The sequence below is a fragment of the Asterias amurensis genome, chromosome 13 (genome assembly GCF_032118995.1).
Source record: "Asterias amurensis chromosome 13, ASM3211899v1".
Taxonomy (NCBI): Eukaryota; Metazoa; Echinodermata; class Asteroidea; order Forcipulatida; family Asteriidae; genus Asterias; species Asterias amurensis.
In genome coordinates, this window is record NC_092660.1 from 1,309,465 (window position 1) to 1,322,077 (window position 12,613).

The following is a 12,613-nucleotide window of genomic DNA, read 5'->3' on the forward strand; positions in this document are numbered from 1 at the left end:
CACTGTAAACCCATCTACAATGGCTATAGCCTAATGAAGGTCAGGGTGGAACTGGGCTCAGGGAACACCGGGGTGCTCAGAGCATTGAAACACATACATGTACAACAGGGAATTCAATCCTTCATACGGAATTCATCTGAAACTTCCTTGTTTTTCAATTCATCGGAGTACATTCCATTAATTCCCATCCCCAGGTATTTTGACAACCAATTTCCCCGACGCCCTCAAAAGAAGGCGGGGAGGTGGGGGGGGGGGGGGAGACGACAAACATATCAATGGGGTCACGGAGTCCAGTACGCAATGCAGAATCTCCCAAAACAAACTTCTCAGTACACTTGTTGTTATCATGCGTAATTACCCAAACATCATATGCATAGTTTTGACGCATCAGCTCATAACAAACAGCATGGGGGATGGTGGTACAATAACAGCCCTAACCCGCTGACCCACTAACGGAGACCCCTGTGATAACGAGGATGGAAAACAAAAGGTGGCATGATGACGACTCACACCTGACTGAAGTAAAACCCATCAAGGGTTGGTACCAAAAGTACTTGGAAAAAAACATAGGTTTCTCAAACATTGAACGAATTGTTTTGCACCAACTTGTGATGTAATCATGAGATAAAATCCTGAAGAGAAGAGCTACATGTAGAAGAATTGACCAAAAATTGAAAAAGTGACTTTACTTACATGTCTTGGAGTGACACACAGACCCTGATATATTTCTTTTATGAAACGCGGTAAGATACACATAGTTATTTTCTACGGTAATTGTAGCCAGTAACCAACATCGTTCCTAGGAAAGCACCGGACCATATTGGTATTTACTCAAAATAATTGTTAGCAGCAAAACTTACTTGGTAACGAGTAATGGAGAGCTATGATAGTATAAAATATTGTGAGAAACGGCTCCCTCTGACGTATATGTAGTTTTTTGAGAAAAGTAATTTCGCACTAAAATATTTGAAATGAGGTCTCAAATTCAAGCATCTGAAAGCACACAACTTGTGCGACAAGGGTGTTTCTTTTCCATTATTCTCTCGCAAATTCGACGACCAATTGAGCTCAAATTTTCACAGGTTTGTTATTTTATGCATGTGTTGAGATATACACCAAGTGAGAAGACTGGTCTCTGACAACTACCAAAGGTGTCCATGCATGCAGCGTGCCTTTAAAAGCACCCGGTATTTCCCCTTTCGCCTACCAATGCACCCAGATTCACACATATGTGTGAATGCTGCTCGTCCACGTCACACTAAAGCATTGATAGGAAGCATTTCAGAGAACCACTGAATACCGGTACCCCACTCTAGGGGATCATTGATGGGTTTGTGAGAAGTGAGTGATGTCATAACCTTGTAATATGAAGCCCGAGACCAGACCTTTACTTGAAAGGAACAACTAACAAGCTAAGAGATTCATTGTTTTGGACTTGGCTCACGCTATTCACACTCAGCATATAAATTTCATAAGTGTTATGATCGCTTCTCCCTTGACTTGACTTCATAAAGCTATATTAAAAATAAATAAACTGTATTTAGGCTGAGAACAAATTTCTGCTGAGCAATTTTTGCCCGTGGGGGGGGGGGGGGAGGGCGCATAGAGCATACAAGAAACAATTTGGCCTTCATCCACACATAGAGGGGGCTACAAAGGTAGCTGTGAGTAGACTTTCAGTTAGTTCACATCCTTCAGTTCTCACATACATCAGAGATCGACCCTTACTCAACATTAGACAGTGACAAATGATTCCCGTCAACAGAACAAAGAGCAGTTAATGTTCCAGGATGTAAAACCATGACTGGTTGCACGCAATAGTTTGACAGCTACCCCCCCCCAACCCCATTCCACATTGACCCTCAATAACCAAAGATTAATAAACAACATAGTAAGTTCCCCCCCCCCCAGTTCAGTAACCCATCCGCAACTAATTCTCCCAGGATCCGCCAAGAATTGAAACTCAAAACCTTCTCACACTTACATTTCAATAAGAGTCACTCTCCAAGAATTAAAAAGCAGATAAAACAAAACAAAACTGTTTTCAAAAGCTGCATCAACTTCAAAAAATTAAAGGATACACAAAGATCCTTTGTTACTTTCACATAAATGATTGTAAGCAAAAGTAGAGAGAGTGGAAACCTACAATCGAAGATAAAGAGTACAGGGCGAGTCAACAAGAAGTTGACCGGGATTGGTGATGTTTTTCAAAACAAACAAATGACACTCAAAAGTTCAGTAAAGCATTTATTTTAACAAGCACTCTCTCCTGCTCATTAGAAAGAAGAAAAAAAAAAAAAATTGATCATTCTTGAGAGGAGTTATGTCTATTTTAATCAAGGAACTCATTTTGCAGGCTGTTCCCGGAATGACTTAGATTCAGTCAAGCATTAACATTCCATGGACATCTACAAACATGAGTGCTTTCAGTAACACAGGCATAACTTCTCTTAGAAATGATCAATTTGTTTTATTCTTTTTTTTTTCTTCAGATAAGCAAAAAAGAATGCTCGTTTATAATGTGCTTCACTGGGGTTTTGAGTGTCAGTTGTTGTTTTGTTTTTAAATCATAAATCTCGGTCAACTTCTTTTTGACTAACCCCATAGAGCATTTTTACTTCAAGGAAACATTCTTCCTGTGAGGAAATCAATGAACCGTGGAAACCACAAGAACACAATTGCATTCCAGCGAAAGCTCCGCATTCCCCCTTCCCTGGACAGACTGACCTGTCATGGCTGAAGCCTATTCCAGATGGTCAACTTCTTCTCCTTCTTGGAAAGAACCCCACAGCACCAACAACATTCAGGCTTTTCAATTGACATTAAAGGCAGTGGACACTATTGGTAATTACTCAAAATAATTATCAGCATAAAACCTCACTTGGTAACGGGTAATGGGGAGAGGTTGATAGTATAAAACATTGTGAGAAACGGGGCCATCTGAAGTGAAGTAGTTTTTGAAAAAGAAGTAGTTTGTTATTCTGTATATATGTTAAGATACACCAGATGAGAAGACTGGATTTTGACAAATACCAGTAGTGTTCAGGGTCTTTAAAGACAACATACATTTGGTTTTTGGCAACGATCAATTGTTGGAATCCTGTATAAATGTAGTATACATACGATAACACTAACCTGTAGAAATTTCATTCAAAACATGATCGCGTTTCTGAGTTATTATATCGCCAAAAATCCGGAGCGGTTATGTTCACGAAGGAAGACTAATCCACAATTTGAACCAACAATCTGAGAACATATCTGATAGAAATGCTTCTCAGATTCCAAACTGTTTTGGATATCTTCTTTTATAACCACATTACTCGTAAGCAAGTTTTTTATTGACATTCATTTTAGGAGACCAACACCCTTTGAAGAAGTGACTTGGAACAGATTCAAACAGACTGCCAAGTAATTCTACAAAATTATAGATTTTCGCGCTCCACTCTAAAAAAGTTACATGACCAACCGTACATACAAATTACAAAGGAAAGTTGTTGGACGCCATCTTTCTAGGAAATACTCATTTCTGTATTTGTAATGTTTCTTTTGGCAGATGCTGTGGGGTGAAGTCGCGATCATCTAATCCTTTCAAATAAATAAAACTTAACCACTTCAATAAAATCTGATAAACACCATTTACCCTACACTTCAGTTAATACTCCAGCCGAGGCTTTTGTGTTGGGCAACTTTCCAATGTGTTATCCAGGGCTAAACAAAATTGATTATGCCCCGGGCAAGTGAATTCTGGAATATAAACGTCCAACTAATGGGGAAGTACTTTCCTTGTATGGTTTTCAAAAATGATTTACTGGTCAATATATAAGTGTCTTTCTTTTTTAGTACAGCAGTTTAAATTGAAAGGATAAATATGGAAGTTTCAACTCAAACATTCAGACAGATTAATCAATAATTCTGACTATACAAAGGTCATTTAAGTCTGACCTTCAGGTTTATCTTCCAGGAAAAAGATTGGTTCTGCTTCACAAATGGAGTTATGCCTGCCGTTCCCCTAAGGTGAATTTCACAAAGAATTAAGACTAGTCTTATCTGGAGTTAGGACAAGTAACTCATCCTAACTTAGGACTAGCCATACGTTTTTAATATCTTCTAGGATTAGTCCTAAGTTAGGTCTAAACCTAAATTAGGACTAGTTCTAAGGTAGGACTAGTCCTAACTCTTTGTGAAATCGACCCCAGGTTTAAGAAATCAAGTTTGACTGGACTAACCTGGTAATCAGAATAGCGTTGTCGTGTTTCTTGAAGTTTCCGTCTTCTTCAGTGAGATTCTCTGGTGGGCCAAGTCTTCGCTGCCACTGACAGAAACTCTGTAAAGACATGTCTGCATGGTGGCCCAGGGATAGATCTTCCTGAATGACATCAAGGAATATGTGGATATTAAACTACAATGCACTTGACACTATTGGTAATTACTCAAAAACTTACTTGGTACCGAGCAATGGAGAGCTGTTGAGAGTATAAAACATTGTCAGAAATGGCTTCCTCGAAAGTAACATAGTTTTTGAGAAAGAGGTTATTCTCACTCACATAATAAAAGTCTTTTATTACACAAAGTAATGCAACAAGGGTGTTTTTTCTTTCCTTATTCTCTGGCAACTTCATCGACCTATTGAGACCAAATTTTCACAGAGTTGTTATTTTTATATGCATAAATGTAGGGATACACCAAGTGAGAATATTGGTCTTTGACAGTTACCAAACAAGCCCAGTGCATTTAAGCACACAGACAAGGTCAGATGTTACAAACCCAGTATTTTCATTGGGTGAAAGGTGAAGTACTTTGGGGAAAAATAAATAACAATAATAAAACTTAGATTACAACTAGGGTTTTGAACATCGATAATCTAGCAGTTGATCATACATGAGCTGCTATACAAACTGATGACATTTAAAAAAAAATGGAAACACAAATACATGACACAAAACTCGTTGGGTATAAATGTTTGAGAGAAATGAAACTATGAACAACACATAAAGAAACAATTGTGAACAACAATGTGATGAAAACATGGCAAGAATGCAAATAAGAAAACAAAAGTCAAATACAACTACAACAAGTATATACCAAAATTACTACAAAAAGTGGACAATTTGACAAAGAAAGGTTTTAAAAAAAGAGTCACAAATGCCAAGAATGTCAAACAAAGCAGAGAAATATCAGCAACGCCCATTGACGAAAATATTTTTGTGGCCAAAAATGAAAACTATTTTTGGAAGAAGTTGAGGATGGTTAGGGGTCAGCGGTTGTTAGGGGTCAAGGGTGGTTAGGGGTCAAGGGCCATGGAAGCTTTAGAGAGAAACTCACCTGATCTTGTAAGACGAGGATGATCCTAGAGATGACAATGTTGATTAAATTTCCCACACTGGCATCATGATAAAGATCAGCAACCTAGCCTCCAGAGAAAGAGCAGAATCAACCCATAAATAATCAGAATAATATTAATGGCTTCTTATAAAGCAGGCATATCGATCACTCAAGGCTCTTCAACGTACAGTATTCCCTGCAAGGTATGCGGGACTATGTGAGACCTACATGTATCTCTTCCGAACACCATCACCAGGGTTTGACAAACAAACAGGTACCTTGTTTTGTTCAATAATAATTATATTATTATTATACTCAAGGCGCTCTAACATACAGTATGTGGGACCAGGTTTTAATTATGAGACCTAATCCTTTTACATAGCACCATGTAATGGTTTACAAGGTGCTGTGGGGCACTATGCTGCCAATCAAACCAGGAACACCAGGACGAACCCCTTCTCTTTTCGTTAAGCGCACTGGATTCTTTTGCGTGTGTTTACACAACACGTGGGTCCAATGGCTTTATGTCAAAGACAAGATACAAGTATCTTTATCCACACACGACTTTAATCAAGTTAGTCGTTTCTAGGTTAACACTCAGTGAGCAATCCAATGAAGTTGCGGTTAGAGTCTGATTTCGGACCCTCAGCTGGGTGCTCCCCGCACACAACATGAAGGTTAAGGTGCTGGTATCGTAAGCAGCCCAGGGATTCCCCATGACAGACTACTGTTACTATAGGCGATAAAATGTGACCTGTTTACATTTTTAGTCAAACAGCAGCTTAGCAGTTAAGCTTAGTACAGAAACATCAAGGGCCCAATTCCACATATCATAAAATATTGCTTAACTAAACCACTCGCACACCAATCAACTACAATACAGCATTCTGGCTGGTTTGTATACCGTTTCTGCTAAGCATGACTTCCCATGCTTAGCAAATCATAAATTGTGACACTTGATTTAACCCTGAAGAGTTATCAGGAAATTGGTAGCACTTGAATCTTTGATAGCCACTTATCTCTGGATGTTTTCTCCAACACGAAAATCCGTTCCGATAAGTTTCTCAGAATGATGTGTGTATTACCTCATCGATAAGTTTCTCAGAATGGTGTGTGTATTACTTCATCGTAAAAAGTCGAATAATAACACCCAGAATCTCTGTCAAGTGGAGAGAAAACATCTTCCACTATCAAAAGACCAACACAAATTACACAATAGCCAGCCGTGACGTCAAGCCACACAGGGAGCCTCTTTCCCCTCACCCCCCCCCCCCCACACAACCAGCTCTTATAAAATAACAGACCTTGCTGATGCCACTTTCCATTACAAATCAAAAGACACTCTAGTGGAATTCTGTGAAGAGACAAATACTTGCGTCAGCCCTCTTCACTTTCCCCTCCATCGCAATCCTTTCAAGCATTCTCTGCACATTTTTTAGGGTGGTGATGCCTTCGGTATTACCCAAACACTTTGCCCTTGACTTGGTGAAAAGGCTAATCTTTAATTGCACTTTGCCAAGCTTTTCGGCAGGGAACTTCTGTGGTTAACCCTTTAGATTGTACCATCATGAAACAGCCATGGATTGTATAAAGTTTTGTGTGAAACCTTTTAGATCTGGCGGAAATCTAACAACTAAATAAAAGTTCGCTAAACTGTTGAAGGAACTGTAAGTTGTTATGGACATTAGGGCGAGTGGTGTTTGTGTTCCAGATCATTTTATGATGTTATTCTTGGCAAAGTATTTGTGTGTGTCCTTTAAAGTAATGACTGGTTAATGCAGCATTGGAGGTCAAACAGGAGTACAGCAACATGGTGATCTGTCTGTCCATTGAATATAATGCTGCCGGCTACTTGATTCATTGGTAATTACTCAAACTAATTTTTAGCACAAAAACTTACTAGGTAGCGAGTAAGCTAACAATGGAGAGCTGTTGATAGTATAAAAACTTCCTCTGAAGTAATGCAAGTGTTGAGAAAGAATAAGAGACCTCAGCTGAGGTCTCCAATTCAAGGCATCTGAAAAAACACAGCTTGTATGACAAGGGTGTTTCTTTTCCATTATTCTCTTGCAACTTTTACGATCAAAATTGAAGGATCTCAACTAATAAAAAAACTGATAACAAATCTGAATGGAAAATTCCAACCAATGTAGCGACTTGGCACTATCGCTGTGATTCAAAATGACTACATTCATGTAACTAGGTCAGCTCAACAGAGGAATCCTAGAATCCCCCAAGGCCATGGAAGTGTTCATTATAACCCTATCTGGCACAGACCCAGGGGAAGGAAAAAGTGAACTTTTGAAACGGTTCTCTATCCGGTTACCCCCTTTCTTGTTTGGATGGTGCAGAACTAAAAACTTAAGGTGAAAAGAAGGTAGGTTTTAACGTTTGAAGAATTCAGCCTATACCGATGAAATCTTAAGAAATCTCTGTTGTAGTTGTTGTTTCTTCAAAAATAATAGTTAACAAGTAATAAACCACAAGGGAAATTGACTGGGTAATTGAAACCTGGCCAGTTTCCGTTGTGATTCATTGCTTGATATCGGAAATAAAAAGTTGCATCCCCTTAAGGTGATCCTTCTCCTGCCGTTTAATAAGTTGTATCACAAACTTGGTACGTGAACCCTGGCTATATGGCAAATACTTGGTACATGTGCGTAGGGTTGGTATAGGGTGCATGATGGTCTAGCTAGCAATCAAGTTTGATCGCTAGCTAGACCAGCATGCAACTCATTCAACAGTTAGCGCTTGTGCGATGGGTATTTGCAAAAAGGTCTTTTACAACTTTAAAATACTGGACATTATTGGTAATTGTCAAAGACCAGTCTTCTCACTTGGTGTATCTCAACATTTTTTTTTATGCCAAAAATAACAAACCTGTGAAAAGAAAAAACACCCTTGTCACAGGCAGTTGCGTGCTTTCAGATGCTTGATTACGAGACCTCAAAATATAATTTTGAGGTCTCTAAAATCAAATTCGTGGAAAATTACTTCTTTCTCGAAAACTACGTTACTTGAGAGGGAGCCTTTTCTCACAATGTTTTATACTATCAACCTCTCCCCATTACTTGTTACCAAGTAATGTTATATGCTAATAATCATTTGAGTAATTACCAATAGTGTCCACTGCCTTTTAGGTAAGCTCAAACTTACAATATTCATGAGGGTGAGTAAGTAGGACTCAATATAATCCTCGTGGTAACTGTTCATCAACTTGTCCGCCACGACGAGCGTCTCCACGTTCAGCTCTAATGACATGCTGCTTACTTCTCGTCGACGTCTTTTTCGCCGTCGTGTCGGGTGTTTTTTCAGGATCTGCTCGGCGAAGGAAAAGTCGCTGTTTGTCATCCACCAAGATTTATGAACTTCTTCTGAATCTGGGATGAAGAAAAAAAAGTAATGATAAAATGAAACTTGATGTATTTACTAGAAAGTATGACAAATATTGTGATTTCACATTCCTTCATTACTGGACAGTTTATATTAACCCTATTTAAAATCCCGAACACATTAAAATCCAGCGCTATATTTTGATTGATTCTGTTGGACTGAGGACTGAACCTGGCCTAACTACCCAATTTTATCAAAATCCAACAGCATGGTTAGCTTAAATCTGTTGGATTGAGGACTGAACCCTAACCACCCCAACTCATCAAAACCCAACAGCGTATTTTGTTTGATTTTGTTGGATTGAGGACTGCATTCAGTAAACTGACTTTGCTTTACCACCATAATCAGAGTCCATCAGTTTGGGTGTTGAATTCGGTGTTGGATTCTGTTAGAATGAGGAAGGATTCTCGTAAACCACTCAAGGGATTAAGGGATTAATGGATTAATGTGCCCATCAGAAACCAATGCTATAACATCCCCTGTAAGTGGGCACTTCCTCAGTCCATGGGGTAGAATACCTTCAAAGTATCAATCCCACTTTTAAGAGATCAGAAAGGGCCACTTCCTGAAGTTGTTTCTCCTTCTAACAGACATCAAGGTCAGGGAGAACAACCCCCATCCCTCTTCACAAATTCCTTCCCTCTGACCGGAGGACAGCATGGGGACAGACCCCGAGGACTACTATATTTCAGTATGAGTCACACAGGGTACTAGACTTGGGGGATTAACCAAGCAGGAAGTCCATGTGAAGGTCGGCCCAGAGACATGAAAAGTTTGGTTGAGTTTTGTAACAACACCCACTAGCCATGTTACAAAAGGTCATCAGTCTGGCTCAGTATGAAAAATGCAGAATCTGATGGGCACAGAACCGAGTGAAAGAATCTGGGCTTCATTTCATAGTGCTGCTTAAAAGCACAAAATTTGCGTTAAAGGCACTGGACACTATTGGTAATTACTCAAAATAATTATTAGCATAAAACCTTACTTGGTAACGAGTAATGGGGAGCTGTTGATAGTATAAAACATTGTGAGAAACAGCTCCCTCTGAAGTAACGTATAACTGTCAAGAAAGAAGTAATTTTCCACAAAGTTGATTTCGAGACCTCGGAATTGGATTTTGAGGTCTTGAAATCAAGCATCAGAGAGCACACAACTTCGTGTGACAAGGGTGTTTTTTCTTTCATTATCATCTCGCAACTTTGACGACCAATTGGGCTTAATTTTCACAGGGCTTTTATTTTATGCATACCGCATGTTGAGATACACCAGGTGAGAAGACTGGTCTTTGACAATTACTAATAGTGTTCAATTGTTATACAAGTAACCAACAGCTAAATACCAGTCACAAGCAACGTATTTAATAATACATTAATGTTAACACCCCAGGGCACTCAACTGGTGTGTCTTTTGTTTTTACTTGGCCTTAACATTCTAGTATGCAAACCAATAGTCTCAGGAAAATATTATCTTAATAATGTCTTTAGCGTTCAACATACATCTTGTTTTAGGGTCTGGATTTGTGAGTACACAACTATAGTCCAGTCATAAACCCAACACAAACACTTTACAACCTCAAAACAAGCAAAATACAAGTCTATTTGGGAGAAGTTGGCGATATTATTTTGTGTCTTCTGGCAAAATAGAAACCCATTCTCACCCACCTACTTTCATCTTCCGAACCGAAAATAGTGAAAATCAAAACTCACATAGAGCTCCGTCAAAAGTCCCCTGGGCGACAGACAAACTTTCAGACCAAACCTCTCTATATTTACCCCTTGATTATTTACAAACTGAGAGTGAACTTCTCACGACCCCTTCCGAATTGGGTTAAACACTCACAGTATACATCAAGGTACAAAAACCCACAGCAAAGCGATGTCAAAGACCTGAAGTATTCTTAGATTATGCGGTTTCGTCAACAAAACAATTTGTCCGAATGAGTGAACCTAATAAAGATATTGTACAGTGTTGATCAATCTATGAGAACGAGTTCATTGGCGTTGATGCTCTCAATATCTCAATAGAATTTCTCTTTTCTCTGAAATCCTTTCTTTTTTTGAAGAAGTAAATGGTACCCTTTTGATGTATTCCCTGTTTGGAAATGTATAAATATCACAATTCATAACTTGTGTAAATGAAATAGGCTGAGCACTGTATTGCAGTTGGATTATTAGGGAAAGGGTAAACACAGTGTTGTTGATAAAATTCATGCTCTGCCTTTACAAAAACAGACATGCGTTATTACTGATAAAGCCATTGGACTTTTGGAACGGGAAAAAAATTCACATATTTACAAATAACTTACAGGGTTCACAGAAGGTAATGGTGAAAGACTTCTTTCACCAAGTATTATTCCATGAAATGCTTTACTTTTTGAGAAAATATTAAAACAATATAAATTCTTGATATCAAGAATTACAGATTTATTTTAAACACATGTCATGACACGACGAAACGTGCGGAAACAAGGGTGGGTTTTCTCGTTATTTTCTCCCGACTCCGATGACCAATGAGCCTAAATTTTCACAGGTTTGTTATTTTATATAAGTTGTGATACACAAAGTGCGGGCCTTGGACAATACTGTTTACCGAAAGTGTCCAATGACTTTAAATGACACCCATATTGTGTTGTATCTCTTCATATGATAGATTATATGTTTGCAATAGTTGAATTCAAATATTTAGGTTTGGTTCACACGCAGGAATTCAAACAATTCGAACAACTCAATTTCAAAAATCCTGCCCCCCTACAAAGATTTCCCGTTAAAGATGTTTAATATGTTATGCTTGGTAAAAGGAACACTCACACACATTCGTAACACGTGTATTTAAATAAATAAGCGTCTACGCCAAGCTATTAAAAAAATTCCTGCTGAAAGATGTAGAGATTTTTCTGTGTCACGCAATCAGACGACCACACTTTAACATCAATCAACCATCTGCATGGATTGCATGATCCTGTGAACGTCCATCACAGTGGCATCAAATCTGGTACTTAAATTATCTGTACTGTAAATAAATTTAGCGCTAAAAATGGATTTGTTAATCCGGAGGTCGTTGGTTCAAATCCCACTCTAGTCAAATCTTTGTTCAACCCCCAAAATCATTTCAAAATTTACCCAGTCGGTTTCCCTTGTGGTTTATATTGATAACAAATAAACTGGTGTAATCACAATCCTGGATTCGAACCTCAAACCAGTGGACTACACTCGACTACTGGATTACAATACTGGATTCAAACACACAACTAGGATTACAACCCTGGCATTAAACCCCAACTAGTGGTTTCACAATCCAGGGTTCGAACCCCAAACCAGTGGATTACAATCCTAGATTCAAACCCCAACCAGTGGATTACAATCCTAGATTCAAACCCTCAACTAGTGGGTTACAATCCTAGATTTAAACCCTCAACTAGTGGATTGAGACCCTGGACTTGAACCACAAACAGTGGATTCAAACCCAACACAAGTGGACTCTGATCCTGGATAAGAACTGAAGAGGCAAAGGATGATTTTAGTACTTACCCCTCCTACAGTTACTATTGTTTATAGCTAGCTCGCATAAGGACGTGCAGGCAGGTATCGTTGGGGTGTGCACCTTTTGGGTGGCGACCTAAACTACTGCCAACACCACAATGAAAACGCCCAATGTTCAATAACTGATGGGAATTTCCAAGCCTATTTAGTATGTCCAGTTATATTTATTTAATAAGAATAGTTACCTAAACCTATTTATTACTGTGTACAGGCTATGTTTCATACTATGGACAAGATACTAGAACTGGTGGTGGTAGAGATAATAAAAGGCACTGTCCACTCCAGTGGTCTGCAGAGAGAGAGTGTGTGCATAAAGCTATACACTGCATGTATGTGTGTTTCTATCCAGGACCCTGCCC

The 12,613-nt window shown here is 38.8% G+C and overlaps 1 protein-coding gene across 6 annotated transcripts in view; it reads right to left on the reverse strand.

The window, feature by feature from the left end:
- The window catches only part of LOC139945746 (A disintegrin and metalloproteinase with thrombospondin motifs 6-like), a 100,982-nt gene that overhangs the window by 34,655 nt on the left and 53,714 nt on the right, over positions 1–12,613 (reverse strand). For 4 of the 6 annotated variants that reach the window (XM_071943134.1, XM_071943132.1, XM_071943133.1 and 1 more), the window contains 3 exons: positions 8,479–8,702; positions 5,323–5,406; positions 4,227–4,366 (listed from right to left, as the gene is read on the reverse strand). In XM_071943134.1, the coding sequence (XP_071799235.1) occupies positions 4,227–4,366; positions 5,323–5,406; positions 8,479–8,702 (448 nt within the window). Of the gene's footprint in view, positions 1–4,226; positions 4,367–5,322; positions 5,407–8,478; positions 8,703–12,242; positions 12,315–12,439; positions 12,534–12,613 lie in introns of those variants that run through there. The other 2 variants (XM_071943135.1, XM_071943136.1) reach the window with 2 other exon arrangements.